General features: G+C 65.6%; 7 protein-coding genes across 7 annotated transcripts; 1 reads left to right on the top strand and 6 right to left on the bottom strand.

Annotated features, from left to right (window-relative positions):
• Positions 1–3,544: 3,544 nt before the first annotated feature.
• EMIHUDRAFT_445599 (hypothetical protein) lies at positions 3,545–4,819 on the top strand (the record flags this gene model as incomplete). Its single annotated transcript, XM_005767634.1, is given in 5 exon segments — positions 3,545–3,576; positions 3,593–4,000; positions 4,093–4,246; positions 4,316–4,354; positions 4,429–4,819. Coding segments are annotated over 4 exon segments (831 nt in total), but the record flags the coding sequence as incomplete, so codon positions are not given.
• Positions 4,772–5,905, bottom strand: EMIHUDRAFT_445597 (hypothetical protein). Its single transcript, XM_005767633.1, has one exon. The coding sequence runs from the start codon at positions 5,879–5,881 to the stop codon at positions 4,973–4,975; it is 909 nt and encodes a 302-aa protein (XP_005767690.1). The 5' UTR covers positions 5,882–5,905; the 3' UTR covers positions 4,772–4,972.
• A 99-nt stretch (positions 5,906–6,004) lies between these two features.
• On the bottom strand, positions 6,005–7,555 carry EMIHUDRAFT_245861 (hypothetical protein; the record flags this gene model as incomplete). The annotated part of the gene is made up of 4 exons (XM_005767632.1): positions 6,005–6,061; positions 6,191–6,535; positions 7,087–7,153; positions 7,290–7,555. The coding sequence occupies 4 exons, from the start codon at positions 7,553–7,555 to the stop codon at positions 6,005–6,007; spliced, it is 735 nt and encodes a 244-aa protein (XP_005767689.1).
• Positions 7,556–9,887: 2,332 nt separating this feature from the next.
• On the bottom strand, positions 9,888–11,611 carry EMIHUDRAFT_445595 (hypothetical protein; the record flags this gene model as incomplete). Its single annotated transcript, XM_005767631.1, has 1 exon — positions 9,888–11,611. A coding segment is annotated over one exon (1,665 nt), but the record flags the coding sequence as incomplete, so codon positions are not given.
• A 3,475-nt stretch (positions 11,612–15,086) lies between these two features.
• On the bottom strand, positions 15,087–15,572 carry EMIHUDRAFT_370682 (hypothetical protein; the record flags this gene model as incomplete). The annotated part of the gene is made up of 1 exon (XM_005767630.1): positions 15,087–15,572. A coding segment is annotated over exon 1 (332 nt), but the record flags the coding sequence as incomplete, so codon positions are not given.
• Positions 15,573–15,725: 153 nt separating this feature from the next.
• EMIHUDRAFT_445593 (hypothetical protein) lies at positions 15,726–17,176 on the bottom strand. Its single transcript, XM_005767629.1, has 2 exons — positions 16,322–17,176; positions 15,726–16,214 (listed from the first exon to the last, which is right to left on the bottom strand). Exons 1-2 carry the CDS (start codon positions 17,135–17,137, stop codon positions 15,792–15,794), a joined length of 1,239 nt encoding a protein of 412 aa, XP_005767686.1. The 5' UTR covers positions 17,138–17,176; the 3' UTR covers positions 15,726–15,791.
• A 153-nt stretch (positions 17,177–17,329) lies between these two features.
• EMIHUDRAFT_370678 (hypothetical protein) lies at positions 17,330–18,261 on the bottom strand. Its single transcript, XM_005767628.1, has one exon. The coding sequence runs from the start codon at positions 17,843–17,845 to the stop codon at positions 17,369–17,371; it is 477 nt and encodes a 158-aa protein (XP_005767685.1). The 5' UTR covers positions 17,846–18,261; the 3' UTR covers positions 17,330–17,368.
• Between the last annotated feature and the right edge of the window lie 865 nt (positions 18,262–19,126).

Genomic DNA, 19,126 nt, shown 5'->3' with positions numbered 1-19,126 from the left:
ACGGCACGCGCGGCGTGTGTTCGCTCTGATTCATGCGGACTCATCTCCAATCAGGCGCACACCTTTGTCGGCTCAAAGTACTCCACGTGGACGGACACCGTGCGCGGGATGAGGCTGGCAGCGGGCAAGCCAGCGTCGGCACACCATCTGTTCGAGGAGCTGTGGGCTCTGGGAGTGAAGTGACAGGGCTGCTAGCTACATACGGCTTTTATCTGCATCTGTGTCCGCATCCACCATCTTAAATCCTCTGTCTCCCGGCTGAAAAAAAGAGGCTGTTCCTTTTTTACCCATCTCCTAGAGAGGTGTCTCTTTTATTTATTTACAAGGGAGCAACAGCCTCGGCGGCCGCCGGCGCCCCGGCGGCCGCCGGCGGGGATAAAATTCTCCTCCCGACACAGCGGCCGGAAGCGGAACGGCCGTGACAGCTGGGCACTGGAACAGCCTTGGGACCAGCCCGCCGATACACATTGTCCGCGCTGGCTCTCGCTGCCGACACTCATGACTGCGAGTGGGCCTGCCACACACGTTGGCCAGCGCAGCACTGGCCGTCGTCCGCAGCGGGTCAGGCCACAGAGCGTGCCGCTGCCACCACCATCACCAGTTGGGTCTTGCCAAGTGTGCGCCTCCTCGCTCGACGAGAGCCGAGTGGAGGTCCGCTACCTTCACTCCGGCGGCGCCAGCCTCCACATTCAGTCCGTCGCCGACGACGGCCGCCTGAAGACGGTGGGGGGCGATAGTTGGATCGTGCGCTTCGAGACCAACACGAGCACGTGGAGGCAGCTAGCGCGCGATCTGGGCGACGGCTCATACGTCGCGGATGTGCCCGGCGATGAGCTGGACGTGCGCGATGTGCAGACACACGTTCAGCTTTGGTTCACGAGCCTGGTGCCGGACTACCTCGAGTCGAAATGGTGGATCAATGCCAGCGACACGCCCACCTCACGCCGCTCCTTCCCCTCGCTGCCTGTGCAAACGCTTTCTAGTGCAGACCAGCTGCAGTGCCGCGCAGCCAGCCGGCCTCCCATCACGATTGCAGCACGCGCGCAGCCGCCCGCTCACGAGCACCCCCCGATCAGCCGGGCTTGCACTGGAGGCGAAGACGGACGTTGGCTCCGCGTAAGCGAAACTGGAACCCCGCCGAGCGGCATGCAAGCCGTCTTCGGTCACCACTCCCAGTTTCGTAGCCCGCATATCTGGGTTCCTTTCGGCTGCGCGAGCACTCGACGACAACATCCCCACATTGGTCGTTGCCTCGCCAAAGGCAACCGGCGTCTCATCATCGTGGGCGACTCAATCAGCAATGGTTTTGCGCTCGATATTTGCGCGCGTGTGGCAGGGCGCTCAGCCAACTGCTCTGAATGGGGTGGTCCGGCCAAGCCGCTACCTAGCGGCGGCGTCATTATCAGCAACGCGATGGGAAACCCCCCGCGGATCGGCTTGGGCAATGTCGTGGTGGGTAAGGCGGCGGGGGACTGGGAGCGGGCGCTTGCGCTGGCAAACGACAGCATCGTGGTACTGCAGAGCGGAGCGCACGACATCTCGTTGCCTCCACCGGGACATGAAAAGAAGGTGTCGCCCCTATCCGCGTACCGCCATCACATTCGGCTGCTTGCACACATCATAGCGCGAGTGCAGGCCGTCAACCCCACCGTACAGTTCGTTTGGCGCCAGACCACACATCAGCTGCTGCTTGAAGATGCCAAGTCGCTGAAGGCTGGCGCGTCTCTGTGCGGGCTGGCGGCGGGACGAGCCCGTGCGTTCCCCGGCACTAACCCGCTCGCCATCCGCGCGCTCAATGAGGCTGCGCGCAGCGCGCTGGCGCCGCTGGGCGTCATCATTTGGGAGGAGCCTGCGTTGCTCACGCTGAGCGCGCCGCTCGGGGCCTTCCGGGACCCGCAGCATCACGACGTCTGTGGTGCCGGCAGCGACCGGCACGACAGGTCACGGGGCTCTCGGTGCGCCGCCGCTCGACGCAAAGGGGAGGGATTTGCACATCCCGTGGACGCGACTTGGGCCCGCATGGGAGGCCTCAGTGAGGCCATCACAGACACATTCTTCGACTCGGTGATGGGCTGCGGCCGCACTTGAGCTAGTTGTTATGTGAGGCGTGGGCCTCGTGAGCGAGAGCGTGCATGTGTGTGTGTGTGTGTGTGTGTGTGTGTGTGTGTGTGTGTGTGTGTGTGTGCGTGTGTGTGTGTGTGTGAGTGAGTGAGTGTGTGTGTGTGTGTGTGCACCCTGTAGTGTAGGCGAGAAGCGATCAAGCGAATAGAACAGTCCGACATTTGGGAGTTTGAGACATTTTGGGAGTTTTGCTTTCTGGGGGCACGGAGGGCCGCTTATACAAACAAACGGCTGCCACACCAGAGTAGAGTCTTGCCACACCGGCGTCACTGGCGACCCGCAGCTGGAGGTATCACAAGGAGTCCCAGGTCGGAGGTAGCGTGTCGGCACGACCTCGGTCCGGACCGATGGCGCTCGGTGTGGAGCAAGCAAGACCCCCCCCCCCCCCATCGGCGCGCGCTCGCCATTCCAACGGCCGCCAGGAGCACCAAGAGGACTCCTCATGGCTGCACTCAAGTGGGCTTCGACCGGCCTCGGCTGGGGGGGCGGGTTGTCCCGGCTGCGGACGCCTTCTGCAGCCCCCTGGGCCCGTGACCCAGCACCCCAAAACTGCCCCTCGGCGGCATACAGCACTGCCAGCCAGCCTCTTCCTCCTCCTCAAGGGCTGTACTATAGGCCATATTGCGCCGCCTCCTACTAGCAGCCGGGCGGGCGCGCGCCGCGGGCGCCTCGGCGCGCGCACGGCTCGCAAAGTTCGAACGAGTACTGCCGCCCGGCCGCCTCAAGGCTGCCGGGCGGCAGTACTCGCCTCGCAAGGCGCGCACCGGCTGCTCTGGCTGCTGCGCCGGCGGCCGCTGCGCTGGCCGCTGCTGCGCCGGCTGGCGGGCGGCACGGCCGCCGGCGGCCGCTGCACCCGCGCCTTCCCTCGCGGGCGCCGTCGCGCCGCGCGCGCCCAACTCTGCTGGTACACGGCACGCGTCGTCACACAGCCGCGGAGAACAGGCGGTGCTGTGCGCGAAGCGCGCGCGATCTCGTACTTTTAAGGCTGGATCCGGCCATTCCAAGGGTATACCTTTGAGAATCCCCAGCGTCCCATCCTCCTAGTCACACTCTCAATATCTCGACTAGCCAACATGAAGTGCTGCGATCGGGAGTGCCCCATTTCTTTTTTCCTTTCTTTTTTTGGGTCCTGTGGGCACCCTAGCACTGGCACTAACACGGTTCTCGAGAACCTCGGGTACACCGAGAAAAAGAAACAATTTTGCTTCTGCACACCGTCACCGAGGCGCTCGAACGTGCCTGGGCGTGTGAGCCATAGAGCGCGCGAGAGCGCGGGAGGAGCGTTGGCAGGGCTGGCGCACATGTTGGCACACCCTGTGCCCGCTCGCGGCGGCGCGAGCAGCGAGTACGGCGGAGATATAGCTGGCTCTCACTGGCGACCGCCGCATCGAATTTATTAAATTCGAAGCGAAACCGTGAGGTGCCTCCCGTCGACTCCGGGACGCTGACAGCAGCTCCAGCCGGAAAACAGAGCCGGTTGCTGTCTCTCGCTTCGTTTGCTCGCTCACTCTCGCTCTCCCTCAAACTCGACCGCCAAGCTTCGACTGGTCAGACGAGAGATGGCGCCAGTCATCGTGCACATCCACATTCCAAAGATGGCTGGCTCGACAATCATGAGGGCCTTCCCGCGATGGGCGGGCATCTCATACTGTCCGTGGCAATCGGTGAGATGGCCTTTGCATCCGACGTACGGCAACGAAACCTACTTTTACGAGCTGCTCACTCGGAACTGTGCTGCTGGTGCGGCGCCCGCGTGCTTCTCCAGCTACGAGGGCGCTTGGGACGACGCTCTCGCGGCCTGCAGGTGGCAGCCCGACGCGCGGCCAATCATGCTCACGCTGCTGCGGAGCCCGATGGCTTGGCTCTACTCGGCGATGAGGTGAAGAGGGCCGCCGACACGTCCGAAAGACACCGCTCGCTCTCCTCGCCACACCGACGCATCGCGTCACAGTCGCGCCTCCCAAATTTCAGGTGGTCCGGGCGCACGCCGGAGAAGCTCGCGAGGGCGGGGAGCTGGAGGACGGCCGACGGCTACGGCTTCGACCGGCCGCTGTGCGCGCTGAGCGGACGGGCGTGGTGCAGCCACCCCGGCTTGGTCGACCCGGGCCGCTCTCGCGCCGAGCTGGTGGAGCACGTCCTGCGCGTGTTCCATGTCCATGACACGTGGGTGACGCGTCTGTGACGCGCCCTGTAGGTGGAGCACATCCTGCGCAATCTCGCGCAGCGGGACACGGCGCCGTGCCTCAGGCAGAGGATCCGTCGCCTGGGACCCGTCCGCAAGCTTGAGCCCGTCGTCGCTCCATATAGGCGTGGGGCCTGGCCGAGCAGCTGCCCGCCTCGTTGCTGCTCATCCTGCGCCAGGTCGGCCTCCGGGAGAGAGCGAAGGTGTACTGCGGCTCCTCGGCGGCGGCGGCGGCGGCGGCGGGCACGAGGCACAAGAGGTACGACGGCAACATCTCCTACCACGTCAGCTACGGCGCGCTGCAATGGCTCGTCGCCCGCATGCAGACGTATCAGGAGGTGTTCTCGCGGGCGGCGGCCCTTTTCCACACGCGAGCGCACGCGGCAACGATGGACGTCTGTGGGAGCGGCGGGTTGCGCTAGCCGTGTGTCACAGGCGTGCGTACAGCAACAGCCAACAGTGCGCCGAACACATCGAAATGAACTATATATGGACATTCCAAGACTGTTGTTCATCTTCATGAGACCACCCCTTCTTCGTAACAGAGTAAAACTCAAAACGCTGGCCTGCCAGCTGCACGCGCCTGGCCAGTAAGGAACGGCCTGGCGCCTGGGTGCGCTGGGGTGGGTGGCGGAAGAAAAAACATACTACACACGGCAGGAGGGCCGCTCAGGCGGACTCGAGGAAGAAGCCGTCCGCCACCGCCGCCGCCAGCTTGCGCCGCGACTCAGTGTGCTTCAGCAGCGCGAGCGCCACAACGAGATCTGAGACCCACGAGAGCTGATTCAGAAGCAGCACGTACTCCGCCATCACCACGCCCGTGCTGCACACGTCCCGCGCGAAGGAGTCCTCCTCCTCCTCAAAGAGGTCCCCGCAGACGCCAAAAAAGTAGAAGCCGCCGTGCGCCAGGCCGAGCACAACCTGCGTCCACGTCAGGCACGCCGGCAGCCTCGCCTCGGCGGCGTCGCGAAAGGAGCAGGCCGAGACGGCAAAGGCGGCGACCAGCGCCAGAGAGGCGCCAAAGTAGGTGCCGGCGCCGACGCGCTTCACCTCGCCCCAATCGAGCGGCGCAATCAGAGCCGCGGCGAGGCTGACGCCGACCACGACCGACGCGGCGGGCAGGGCGTAGTAGAGCGGCGCGAGACGCGAGCCGCTTCCACCGATCCGCGAGAGCTCCGCGAGATCTCGCGCTAGAAGGAGGAAGGCGGCCGTCGCCGCTGCGCCGATGGTCGCGCACAGGGCGTACGCAACGTTGATCTCGGCGTCGGTCGTGCACTCCATGAATGACGCCGACAGGTCCGACGCCCCGAGGATCGGAGGAACCTTGCGGAATGGGCTGTCGTCCCAGCAGGCTGCCGTGTCGAAGATGATTGGGGCGGCGAGGGCGCCGCCGAGGAGGAGCGGCGTGAGAGAGGTGAATGCAAACAGATAGCCGGCCGCACAGCCGTCGGGCTTTACGCAGCAGCAGCGGAGGAGGCCCTGAACCGCCGAGGCGAGGCAGAGGCCAATCGCGGTGAGGTGTGCAGACCGGTAGATGGAGGTGGCGAGGCTGGCCTGCTCTTCCGTGTAGCTCGACATCTCTGCCGGTAGAGAGGCGAGCCGCCGCAACCTATTTTGGTAAAAAGAATTTTACTATTAAGCCCCTCTCACAGCAGACTGGCTCGGACTGGCACTACAAATGGCACAGCAGGCGACGGCCCCTTACGGGTCGTCAAAGAGGCCGGCGTACTCCTCCGGCCGCTCCTCCCCCTCCCAATCCTCCCCGGGCTCTGGCTCCTCCTCCTTCGCCCGCGCCCTCGCCCCCCGCCGGCGGCGATTCCGTGCGGCCGTCGCCCCCTCCCCCTCCCCGCCCCCATCACGGCCGGAGCCGTACCACCCAGCGCGCACGAGGAACGAGGACTGAGCCTCGACCTCGTCCAACCTCACCGCCCTCACGGCGGCGTCGCACGCCTCAGCCCGCGAAGCGCCAGCAGCATGCGCCGCGGCGTACGCCGCGTCGCCTACCGCCTGCCTCGCGAGAGACGCGGCGCGCCACTCGTCCTCCAGCGCCGCCGAGCCCCACACAGGGTCTCCCGCAGACCGGTCCGAGTCGCCATCCGAGCTTAGCTCGCCCTCGCCCTCGCCCTCGCCTCGCGCCTCGCCGCTCCCATCCTGCGGCTGCGCCACGCCCCGCGCCTCGCAGCAGCCCCATCCTCGGCAGAGCCCGCCGCACATGCCATGCGCGACGTATGCCTGGCGCAGGCCAGGCACCTCCCACCGATCGTCAGTGGTGGCGAGATAGGGCGCCGCGCAGAAGCCTGTGTACTGGCCCGCCGCCCCGGGCCGCCCGCAGAGGCAGCACGGCTCGACGACGCCGAGCCACTGCCCGACGTTGAGCTGCGCCCAATGCGCCCGCCACCACGCCGCCCCGCCGCGGCGCCGCCAGCTTTCATGTTCCGGATGGTCGGCACTAGGAGAAGAAGAAACCTGAGCGCCTGCTGCGCGCGACTCGAGGTCGAGCGGCTCAATGCGGGCGGTCATGGAGGCCTCACCTTCGAAAAGGGAGGCTATGTGGACCTCTCGGGAACAATCGGGCGACACGGCGCCGCTCTCCTCCCCCTCCGCCGGCGCCGCGCCGCCGGGGAATTCCTCCTCCACCATTGGGTCTGACCCAATGGTCAGACCCGCCTCCGCGGCCTGCGCCCCCGCAGGCGCCGCGCTCCGCGCGCAGGGTGCGGTCGCCGCTGCGGCCTCCGCCGCCAGCCGCCGCCCCTCCTCGCCGTCCACCACCGCCGCGCTCGTACCAGCGCGGGCGGCGGGGAGGCGGGGTCCAAACTGCTCCTCAGAAGAAGAAGCAGCAGCTGCTGCTGCCTCCTCCTCGCCGGAGGTGTAGCCCTCGCCGCCCTCGGCGCCGAGGCCGCGCGCGCCCCCAGCGGCCGCGCTGCCGCCCGCCTGCCCGCCCGCAGCCAGCCCAGACGGGCCGTCGTGGGAGGACGGGCAGGCAAACAGTGCCAAAGCCGCAGCTGCTGCCTCAGCGCTGCGCAGCGCGGGCAGCGCGCAGTCGCAGATCCGCTCGAAGTCGCGCGCGCTGATGCCGAGCGACGCGGCGCTCGCGCCGCTCCGCACCGCCTCCAAGAGGTCGTACACGTTCTCCAAATCCTGCAGCTGCGGCTGCAGCAGCAGGCTTGAAGCTCTGCGCGCGCCCACGTGGGCGCGCTGGAAGAGGGCCGCGAGGCCCTCGTCCGGGTCGATGGCCGGCCGCGAGGCCGCCATCGGGAGGGTATGCCACGGGCGCGACCCGGGCTTCGTAGAGGTTGGCCGCCACGAGCGCCGAGAGAGAGCGGAGCGCGAGCGACGCCACAGAACGCCGTTGGACAAGAAATAAGAATTTTCTACCCGGAATCCCCCCCTCGAAACCGAGTAAAAACAACCACACGCCTCTCCTTAAAATCCCTGTGTGGTGGCGGCGTGCCGTCCTCCCATCCGTCCCCACTTCTTTCTTTTCTTTTAAACAACCGAGTGTCTGTCCAGAGTGCGCCCCCTTCCCCAACGCTGACGGCGGTGAGCGCATTGAGTGTGGCCTCCCTACGCTTTGACAATCGGTGTGATTGCAGAGTACATGCGCCCGAGTAAAGGCTACAAGTAGATTGGATACAGCCGAATGCGTGGGAGCGCGACGGGATGACATAAACAAATACGGTCAGCATCTATGGTGGTCTGCCCAAACGCCGCACGGTCGTTGTCGACGATGTAGGTGATTCTGCAGAGGTTGAAAGCCGCGCTGAGGGGCAAGGTGGCGAGCGGGCTGGGGAGATTCCCGAGAGCCAGGATCGGGATGCAGCCCATCGATCCGACGAGCAAAAGGTGCTCTGTGACCTTGCGCGTGGAGGGATAGTCGCCTGTAGGAAGGAAGAGGGTCGCAGTTCGAAAATAACTTCAGGAATGCCATGAGTGTGGTAAGGTAGTCACCGCGCGTGACGAGGCAGAACTTGTGGCGCATGGCCTCCTCCTGCGGGGAAGAGCAGGCGGAGACGTTGTATTAGCTTTGTGCGGAGATGAGTTGCCTTCGAAAGTACAAGAGTAGCCCGCTCCTTGAAGTCAGCCTCACCGATGTACTTGCCGCGTATCGCCTAAAGCGTGATTGCCCCAGCCTCACGCTTCCTTCCGGAGAGGTTCGATTTCATGTAGCAACGCAGAGAAGTGTGGGGCAATTCCTTTCAATTATGGCTACGGTTCGCCTCGGCGCTCGCAGCACGGAATCCCCGGCTGAGGCTGCTCCAGCCTCGTCTGCAGGGGTTCTTCTTCGCGGAATTCAGCTGACTTTCGCAGTCGTACTCCGCCCCCCACACGCGACGGCACTCGGAGAGCTGAGCCTAGGAGGGTACCATAACTGAGGGCGGTCACGTCCACGCATGTGGGGCAGGGCACCCCCGCCTCTTCTTGTCCAGGTGAGTAGCGCCGCCGCGCGCGCGTGTGTGCGTTCTGCGTGCCGTCACCTCCCGCCGTGTTCCATTGGCCGTCGGCAGGTCGCACGCGGCACCCATCCAAAGCCCCTTGAGGTTGTACTGGTATACGGTTGCCAGTGGGTTGGAGTGAAGCGCCAGCCACGCATGCCACCGCACCGTCGAGAGAGCAGGGTTGATGATGCGCCCGAGCACGACCAGCAACAGCTTGCGCTCCGACCAGGGTGTTGGGGGAGGCAGGTCGGCCAGCAGGCTCGCAGAGGAAACAAAAGGTGTCACGATGTCGAGACCACTCGGCCCTACTGCGAGCTCCGCGAGGTAGTGAATTCCTAGCGGAGCTCGGCAAGGTACTTTCGTGCACATGCTCGAGTCTTGTGCTCGGTCGTTGATCGAAAAGGAGGTTGAGTAGATGGCGGCCGGTGGCGAATCACCGCACCTCGAATTGTTGGCGGCGAGCCGCTCGTGGCTCTTCTGAAGGGTACCGAGGTTGCGGTAGCGGCCAGGGGAGCGCAGTGTGAGGGAGGCATTGAAGTACACCACGTCTGCCTCGCTGAGCTTGTCGACGCGCCATGGGTGCGACGCGAGACTGTGTGAGACCCAGTGGTGAGAGGCGTACTGCGATCGTTTGTGACGCTCGATACCAGGCACCTTGGCCTGCATCACATAGATGCTGCAGCGACTGGCGGAGATGAGTTGGTGCACGCTACTAAAGCCGGCTGGTGGCGGCGGCGCCGGCGGTGGCCTCGCATCGGCGGGTCGACGCCAGCCGCCCGTCGTCCGGTCGGCGGCCAGTGGCGTGCAGCCCACGACGGCAAGGCACAGCGCGATCATAGCATGGATTGTCGCGCGCGCGCCGGCTTGTGCCATGTACCTTGTGTGCGTGTGGCGGCTGCGGCGTCCCTTGCCGCGTGCGGACAACGCGCCCGCCGATGTGTCGCGCAATTTCACGCCTGTGTCTGGAGGCTGGGGGAAGGCTCCCTGGGTCGCTGGGTGCCACGGGCGACGCAGAAACCCGTAGACGGGATGCCCGAGGTCCGTCTAGACAGTAGGAAATCCTAGAGAGTCTCTTATATTTATCGCATATGATAATCGTGGTTTAGCTCACAACCACACACCAGCAGAGTGGCGGGGTACATATTCATATAACATCCCGGTTGTATCATACGAAGACGAATTCAGGCAAACAAAATCGCTCTCGAATTCAGTGAAAAGTGCGAAAACGAGAACTTGTCAGCCGGTGCCCGTCGAGCGACCCCCCGCGACCGCCGTCTCCGACGCGCTCGCGGCGACGCGCAAACTGAAGGTTTGCAGGCTGTTCGCGTCGGCGCCTCCGAGCAGCAAAGACATCAGCTTGAACTTGTGCTCGCCGGAGGAGGAGCCCTGCGCCACCCGCAGCCGCACAGAGCAGCAGCCCGCCCCTCGCCCCGCAGCCTCCCTTTCCTCGCCCACCCCGCGCCTCGCCGCGCGGAGCACGACCCGCCGCACGTCGGTGACGCTCACGCCGTCCTTGGTGTCGTGCGCGTCGATGAGCGTCGCGAGGCAGGAGCAGCCTCCGTCGCACGAGACGCGGACGCGGCCCATGTGCTCGTAGCTGCGCAGGTAGCCCAGCCACAGCACCTTTGGGCTGCGAGCCGCGGCGCCGCCCGCGGGGAAGGGTAGGCAGAGGGAGAGGCTGTCGCCGGGCTGGGACGCAACGTACCCGAGCTTGCCGGGCCCCCTGCCTTCGTCCGTCAGCTCGAAGCCCTGCGCCGACGCGACGAAGCGCGGCAGCTGCGACCCCCGCGCACAGACGCTCGCAGCAGACTCGCGCCCGCTCTCGCCGTGCAGCGGGCCCGCCAGCGCAGCCGGCGCCCTCCGGCACTTGTGAGGGTGGCCTCGTGCCGGCGGCGCTTGCGTGAGCGCCGGCGGAGAGAGCAGACGGTGGAGGAGGAGCTGGGCGAGGTAGGTGTGCCCTTCTCCGGCAGGGTGCTTGCAGTCCCGCATGAAGGCCGGGATAGAGAGAGCGCCCGAGCGCACGGCGCCAAGCAGCGCGCCGCGCATCGACACGAGCGGCACGTTGTAGTGGCGGCACAAGTCTGCGATCGCGTCCTCGTCCGAGTTGATCTCGTCGCGCTGGCCGGCGCTGCCCCAAGACTGCGCCGCCCGCTGCGTGGCGTTGGCGGCCATGTCGACCGGCCACTTGCTGTTCCAGCACTTGTCGGTCCGCCCGTCCTGGGGCCGGACGGCCCTCCACCTGTGAGCGTTGACGACGACGAGGGCGGGCGCGTGGGGCAGCAGCAGGAGAGTGCGGAGGAGGCGCTCGAACGAGGCGGGGTTCCGGTCCGTGTTGACGGCGTACTCGACGAGGAGCAGGTCGGCGCGCCTCGGCATGTGATCGTGGACGCAGTGTTCCATGTAGGTCGGGCCGGTGCCGGGCACGCCGCCGTTGCTGAGCGAGTGGCCGTTGCGGACGGGGTGGATCGCGTCGAGCGCGGCGAGGAGCTTGTGGTGGTAGAGGTGCGTGGCGCCGGACCGGACCGCATAGTTGCTGCCTGCGGTGATGGAGCCTCCGATGGCGCCGATGCTGACCGGCGTTCGCCGCGCGAGAGCAGCGCGCACGCACGCCAGGCGGTCGTCCGCGCCGGCGAGCTCGACGCCGGAGTCCAGCTGCGACGCGTTGAGCAGGGACTCCGACTGAGGCCAGAGCGAGCGCAGCAGCTGTATGTCGACATTCCCGGCGGTGTGTCTCGTCGAGCCGCCAGTGCTTCGCTGGCTGGCCTCGTCGAGGCCGGCGGCGGCTACAAGCAAGCAGTGGAGCGCTGGCATCCACTGTAGACGGCCCACGTGTGGCCCACGTTTTATGGGCAAGGCGGAAGAGCGGCTCGCGGCGGGCGGCTGATCGGAAAGAATTAACAAGGAAATCTAGCTAAAAAAAAAAAGAATTCGCTCCACGTCAAAATCACTGATAGAACCGACCGCGCTGGCCGCCCGCGCGCGCGCCGGACCGGCTCCGGCACGTCCGGCGCTGGGCGGCGCGCGTCCACACTGCGCGTCGCGCAAAAGGCGAGCGCTCGCCGCCGCTACGGCGGCGGCGGCGGCCGACGGCCGACGGCCGACGGCCGACGGCAGACGGCCGACGGCCGACGGCAGACGGCAGACGGCATACGGCCTAGGGCTCGGCTGGGCGCGCACGCGCACGCGCGCGCGTCGCGCGCCACGCGTCGCTCCGCGAGGGCGCGCGCCAACCGCGATTCGAACCGGGGCCAAAAGGCGCCTGGAGCGACCGCGGTCCGGTCGCGCCACCGCGGCTGCGGGGCTGATAGAGCAGGCCGGCTGCGGCTCCTGATGTACCTCCGCTTTTGGGTGGCGGTCGCGCGCTGCCGACGGCGCTCGCCGGCGCTACGGCGCTCGCGGCGCGCTCGTGGCGTTCAGGGCGGCTCGCACACGCACACGCACACGCACACACGCACACACACACACACACACACACACACACACACACACACACACACACACACACATGCACAGACACACAGCCCCTTCCCCTCCCCCCTCAAGGGCGAGGACACGCACAGGCCGCACCTCTAGTGAGGCCCGCATAGTATGTGGGAGACTCGTGCCGCCGCCCCTGCCACCCCTGTGTCAGTGTGCCTGTGGTAGGAGAGACTGCCAGCGACAAGCTGGAGGCAGGTCGCTAGACTGAGATGAGACCGCCAGTGGATGTGGGAGTCCACCGCGCACCGCGCTGCGAGCCTGTCGTGTCCCTTGTCAGGAGCAGGAGAGCCCCACCTGTCCCCCTGATCGTTCTTCCAAAATCCTGCTCGTGCAGGTGGGGACCCTGTCCTCGTCCCATCCCTCGTTTGGCGTGTCTGTTTTCTTTCTTTCTTTCTTTTAGAACCGACCGCCCTTGCCCCACGCAAGCCATCTTTCTTTCATCTTTGTGTTTCGGTCTCATCCATCGAAGGGAAGAAACAAAATGTGCGCGGCGATCTGCTCCGTGTGTGTGTGAGTGAGTATTTATTCTTGATACGAAACCATGACGAGGGTGTGTGTGTGTGAGAGAGAGAGATTTTTAGCAATACCCAGTTTTGTTGTTGTTGTTGTTGTTGTTGTTGTTGTTGTTGTTGTTGTTGTTGTTGTTGTTGTTGTTGTTGTTGTTGTGTGTGTGTGTGTGTGTGTGTGTGTGTGTGTGTGTGTGTGTGTGTGTGTGTGTGTGTGTGTGTGTGTGCTGAGCCCTGGCTGTCAGGCTGTCAGGCTGTCAGGTGCTGTCAGGTGATCTGTCGGTCTGTCGGGCAGCTGTCAGGCACTGTCAGGTGCCTCTGTCAGACCAGCTGTCAGGTGCTGTCAGTGCTGTCGGGTGCTGTCGGGTGCGTGTCTGACAGGCGAGGGGATCTGTAGCTGTCGGGTGCTGTCGGAGCTGTCGGGTGTTGCTGTCAGACGCTGTCGGAGCTGTCAGAGCTGTCAGGCTGCTGCTGCTGTCAGACGTTGGGCTGTTGCTGTCAGGTGCTGTCAGGTGTGCTGTCGGGGTGCTGTCAGGCTCTGACACACACCAGCCACACTTATGACACTATCAATAGGAGACCAGCAGGACTCTACTACACATACTCTAGCCTCTACTCTGCCTCCGGTCCCACCATCTTTTTCATGGTGGACGTCACCATCTTCTTGTCTGCCGCACTGAGGGAATAGCAGAGAGGCAGGGTGGAGTGCTTCTTCAGGTACACCTTGCTGATGATCTGGTAGTTGCTGGTCCAGCGGAAGGCCTCCCCATTGTTGTCGCTCGTCAGCTTGTAGTACTTGCATGGTGACTCGGCTTCCTACCTCTCCTTTGCAGCGCCCAACGAGTCTGTGGAGAAGGTGCGTGGGCGCCACACTCCTCTTCATCACCCTCCCGCCCACACCCACTGGCTTCCCTCTCGCAGGGGGTGAAGAAGCTCGACCGCCACTTCGGCTACTACCAATGCTCCTTGTGCGGCAAGAAGAAGGGCGCGCTCTACGGGGAGACTGGCGCGATCGGCTCGAACTGCTCCAACGTGCTGCGCCACACTGCCGGCGAGTCGCACCTCCGCGCGTGGCTCGCCGACCTGCCGGTGGAAGCGGAGAAGCCGACGCTGGCCGAGCTGCAAACGTGCGTTCTCCTCGTCGTGTGTCCATCAATACCCGCACGCGGGGCACTCACCCTCCTCTCGCGGCGGTCACAGGTCGTGTCGATCGCGCACAAGTGGCTCGGCAGCGCCCGCTTACAGCGCACCACGCAGACCAAGGTGCGGGGGCAGCACAAGGCGCAGAAGATTGCGACCAACGCGGCGGTCGACGCCGCCGTGGCCGCTGGCCGGGCGGCGGCGGGGGCGCTGACGCCGATGACGCCGAGCATGTCACACAACAAGCACTGGACGAAGCAGAAGCTCGCCGAAGCGAGAGCCACATGGGTGCGGCCGAATGACGAGAAGACAGTCGTCACGTTGTGCACCGGAAGCAGGTGCCGCAAACCACTTCTCCCGACAGCGGAGCAGCTCGAGCGGATGCAAGAGCACAGTCTGACGATCAAGCAGGAGAGCGACGTGCGCGCGGCTGCGGCACAGCTCCCAGGCGGCTTTGTCGATGCCGGCGACATCTTAGATCTGCTCAGGATGGGCATGTAGCGCCCAGAGACACGCGCGGAGCGCGCCGCTGCAGAACACGCGCGGAGCGCGCCGCTGCATGGGTAGGCGCGGAGCGCCGCCAGAGCCGACTTGCGGCTGATGGTGCTGACGCGCCCGGCGCACAAGATGATCTACACGCCCACGCTAAAACGACTGGACGACCTTATCGATGGCTGCACGCGGCTTGTCTTCCAGCTCTCGCTCCTCGACCCTCGCTTCTTCTTCTGCTTCCCGTATGAACCCCCCGAGCTCGAGGCTGAGCTCGAGGTCGCCTCCTCCTTCTTGGGCTGTTCACACGATGCGCTCGCGTTCGCAGTTAAGGCGGCATACCACGTGAGCAACCGAAGCGGGGCTGCTTGGTCCGCTTTGGACGGGGCGACACCAGCGATGGAGGTACGGGCTCGTTTCACCGTGTTTCGCCAATGCACGCGGACGCTCGAGCAGCGCCTCTGCGCAGATGCTCGAGCTCTTCATCTGGGCTCGCTGCGCCGGAACATTGAGACACGATCAACGGGTGGGCGTCCACGCCCGGAGGAGCGATTCTAAGATCAGGTCTCGGACTTTGGTGAAATCGGCCGTCCCTCAGTGCTTCCAGCTACCGGCTTGAGTTTCCTCAATTGGCTCGAATTTTGCATAGTAGAAAAAAGAACAGGCGGGACGGGGCGGCCCCCGCCAGCCCCGCTCGAAGCCAGGCAGCCCCGCTCGAAGCCGTGCGGCGGCGCAGGCTGCCACCGCTGCCCGGGCGCCCCGAGCGGCGGCGGAGGGCCGCCCAGGCCACCACCAGTGCCCCTTCCACCGGCGGCGCGGCGGCAGCGGCGCCGACCGCCTCTCCATCAGCGGTGGCGCGACGGCTGTCGTCGGGGCGCCGGCAGGTGCCGCGCGCAGAGGGTGCCACCGGACCGGCCGACGCGCGCCCGGCGGAGCCTTCGTCGTCCATCGCATGGCGGGCCGAGCACCCCCGCGTCGCTTCTCGGCGCATTGGAGAGCAGAGGAAGCTGCTGGCGTCGCCGCTGGGATCGGCGGCGGCGCCAGCAGCGTTCTCGGATCTGAAGCCGACTTTGAGCGCCGATCGATCGATCTGAGGGCTGGCCGATGGGTGGCGCTGGGACATCGCCGCCGCCGCGGAGGCCGGCGGCGACCAGAGGAGCTGGGGCGCGTGGCGCATATGTTACCTGCCAAGTGAGCATTCAAGTGACCTTGGAGATTATTCGAGATTCGAAACGTCCGATTTCACTTTTCAGCGGAGAGGTGCCAGACCTGATTTTAGAATCGCTCGGAGGCCCCAGAGGGTTCACGAACTCCACGTAGTTGTTGTTTCTTTCCTTTCCTCCTTTGCGGCTCTAGTGTGGCGAGGGTGAGTTCCGTTTAAAAATTGCTTGTTCGATCTTCGTCCCGAGAGAGATATCCGCAGGGACACTTTTGACTCTAGCCCATGCCTGCGCCCCACTTTGCGACGTGTTGCGCCGCCAGCCGCTCCGCGTAGGCATATAGGGCCAGGTCATGCGCGTTGTCGCGACGGGCTCGCTCGCTGTCCTCGTCGGACATGGCGCAGGGCGCAGGCCGCGTGGTGTCGCGGCACGCGGTGAAATTGGCGATGCCTGTCGCTCGCTGCAGCGTTGCGGGCGTCGAGGCGTCGTTGCTCAACAGGACGAGCTGCAGGCTTGAGAGCACCCGCTTGGCCTCGGCCAAGTGCGCTGAGGTGATGGCCCCGGGCGGCAGGCCGAGCACGCGCTCGCCGAGCAGGACGCGGTGGTAGTAGTTGTCGTAGACTGCCGGCGCGAGGCGGCGCATGTGGCTGTAGTTGGAGCAGAATCCCTGCTTTCGCGGACGCACCAGGCCCCAGCGTGCCTGCGCGGCGCGAAGCGCTGGGCTAGACTGAGGGTCCGGGACTAGAGGTGCGGGACCGGACGGGGAGCTAGCAGCGAGATCTTGCTCTGATGGCTAGGGCGGCGCGCCAGCTCAAAGCTGTGAGACACCATCCGCTCGAGCGGCGGCCGCAACATCGCGAGTGTGAAGAAGCCGGGGCAGGGCACGCCGCCGGGCAGGGTGCTCTCGACGGCGTGGAACTGCGGAGCCCTCGCGAGCCGCTCTGAGCAGTTGCTTCTGCCGCTGCCCATGCGCGCGATTGCGTCGGGGTAGGCAAACCGTGACCTCTCCCACGCGCTCTGAGCATGTGAAACCGGGATCCACCACGGCCCATCGGCGTATTCCCGCTGGCGACGACCGCAGTTGCCGTCGCTGGCCCACGTGGTGCAGCCTGCAGCTTGCGCCAGCCTGCATACAGCGGAGCCCGACGCCTTTGAAAAGTGCAGCAGCATAACCTTCTGCTTGCGGCAAACTGGCGTCGTCCCGGGAAGGTTCGAGGTGCAGCCCTTCCTCGGCCTCTGCGAGATGGACGACTCGTTGAGCACGTGGTTGAGCAAGGTGCGCCAACGCGTGTCCTTTGGCTGGTGTAGCATGTCTTTGCATGCGGCAAACAGCTGTCTGTCTCTGAACGCGGCATGTGAGCACGCGAGACGCGCAAGCAGTCTGCGCTGCTCGCGCCGACTGAGATTGGCGAGGGCTAAATTGATAGCATCACGCACCCGCACAAATTGAGCATTGTCGGGGCGTCGAAGAGCAGGCGCGAGACGTGGCATGCTCGCATCGGTGGGTCGTTGCCGGGCTCCCGTCGTCCGGTCGGCGGTCTCAATGCGGACATCTGCAGCCGTGGAGCCGCTCAGCGTCCAGGATGCGAGGAGAGCGAGCAAACGCAGCGGAGCAGCGTGCATGCGCCTCGGAGAGCAGGCGCTGCGCCTGCGAGAGCAAGGAGAGCAAACGCAGCGCCTCGTGACTACAACTGTATGAGCAACGACTGTGAATGGCTTCTCGAGGTTCTCGAGGTGGATATCCTTTGGCCGCGTTGGGTAGCGAGGATTGGTGTAACCCGAGCCACGGAGGCGTGTTTTCTGGCGGCCGACCGTCAGTGCACGGAGTTGCCACTCTCCGACTGCCCCGGCTAGCTAGTTCCCGAGGTCGTCGGGTGTGACCCCTTCGCCGCCCGAGACCTGGAGCGGCTCTGCGCGGCGGCTGGCTGGCGGGTGGAGGTCATACCTCACGATGGAGACTGTTTGTTTGAGTGTGTGCGGCGGTGGCTTGCGCTGCAGCGGTGGGAGGCCGCGCTGCACGACAGCGCGGCAGGCGTCCGTGCGGCCGTCACCGCAGTCTTGCGCGAACGTATGGCGCAGGATGTCGGACTCGCGCGGCGTGTGGCCCCACTCCTTTCTGAGGCGGCGCGGGGCCTCGGCACGGACGGGACGAGCGTCGCGCTTCGCGATGAGCTTGAGCGCCGCGGCGTGACGGCGCTGGCGCGACTCGCAGAGGGCGCCCCTGCGGCCGAGTGCCTCGCTGCCTACCTCGACGTGATGGGCCGCGATGGCATCTTTGGCGAGCGGCTCGAAATCGAGGCGATCGCGGCGCTGGTGCGTGCGCCCGTACATATCTACTACTACGCCGGTGGCTCTGGCGAGCACGGCGGCGGTGTGGGCGCTGAGCACGCCCTCTCCATGGAGGCGATCGCCCCCGAGGCGTTTGGCTTTGCCACCGCGGCGGCAGCACCGCTGCGGTTGCTCCATTTTGTTCATGAGCGCCACTTTGCCTTGCTGGTGCCGGTGGCGTGAGGGTGGCGCCTTGCGGCGCGCTAGGCCGCGGCAAGGCGCGCGTGCGGCGTGGGGTCGTGGGCGGCGTGGGCGGCGTCGAGGGCGGCGGTGGCGCGTTGGGGGGGGGACGGGATACTTTACGGCTCTCAGGGTGTGGACCGTGAGTTGACCAGGGGTTGTGCGCCGGGCCCTCCTGCTCGGCTCCAGCCAGTAGACAAGTGTTGTCACTAACAGAGTAGAGGGATCTGACCTCGGGGCCGATGTGACCAAGCGCTGGGGTAGCGTGGTTTTACCTCACACCCATGGTCCATGGGCCATTCGGCATGGTCTCACAGTGTGCCGGCAGTCCCACCTCGCCGAGCAAGTGTCGCTCACACAAGCCGCAGCACAAGTGATTGAGGGCCAGTGAGGGCGAGCCCATCGCTGTCACAGCTGTGGCAGCCGCACAGTAGGCTGTCGGGCCTGTCCCCCCCTTGCCATCTCGCTGATCGCTCTCCGCACTCCGGTGGGCAGCGGGGCCAGGCCCAGGGCAGGCGGCGCGAGGCGCGCGCGGGACCATCTGTGGCGAGGTGGGTCGCGTCCTCCGACTTCCGTCAACTCACGGTCCACACCCTTAAACAACTCGCCGCTCATCTCCACCTTAACCTCTCGACTGTGCTCGGTATGGGGAACGGACAACGCTGAGAGCCGCAGCCTCCTCGCGGCGACCCGCCCCAACCCCAACCCGCCGCCCCCCGCCACGCGCCACCGGGCCCGGGTCGACAAGCCCCGGGCCCAGCCACCGCAGTTGTCAACGCCCAGCACGACGGGGGGCGCTAGCACGAGCACCCGAACCAAGCTCCCCCGGGCGGCGGCCTCGCCTCGCCCACACGGCGGACGTGGCTCGTCCACGACTGCGCCTCCTCGCCTACACGCCGAGCCAGAGGGACGTGTCCCGGGACGTGTCCTGCATCAACCCCGTCCTGAATCCGTCCCTCGCCGCCGCCCGGCAAGTTCATTAACCGTCGCAAGGGTCAACGCCAAGTGCTCTTAACCGTCCCCAAAAACAACCCGGGAACCTCTGAAACCCCCCCCCTTGCCCTCCCCAGGGAGTATACCCTTATCGGCGGAACCGGGCCAAAA

This window comes from Emiliania huxleyi (assembly GCF_000372725.1).
Source record: "Emiliania huxleyi CCMP1516 unplaced genomic scaffold EMIHUscaffold_480, whole genome shotgun sequence".
NCBI lineage: Eukaryota > Haptophyta > Isochrysidales > Noelaerhabdaceae > Emiliania > Emiliania huxleyi.
The sequence above is the reverse complement of the archived record's forward strand: the minus strand, read 5'-3'. Positions and strand labels throughout refer to the sequence as shown.

Excerpts from the sequence above, each read along its gene's own strand:
- EMIHUDRAFT_445597 (XM_005767633.1), bottom strand. The coding sequence starts at position 5,881 with ATGTCGAGCTACACGGAAGAGCAGGCCAGCCTCGCCACCTCCATCTAC.
- EMIHUDRAFT_445593 (XM_005767629.1), bottom strand. The coding sequence starts at position 17,137 with ATGCACGCTGCTCCGCTGCGTTTGCTCGCTCTCCTCGCATCCTGGACG. Across the intron at positions 16,215-16,321 it reads TGTCTCACAGCTTTGAGCTG|GCACGCTGGGGCCTGGTGCG; the intron begins GCGCGCCGCCCT and ends CGCGCCGCGCAG.
- EMIHUDRAFT_370678 (XM_005767628.1), bottom strand. The coding sequence starts at position 17,845 with ATGTACGGGCGCACGCACCAGCGCCGCGATCGCCTCGATTTCGAGCCG.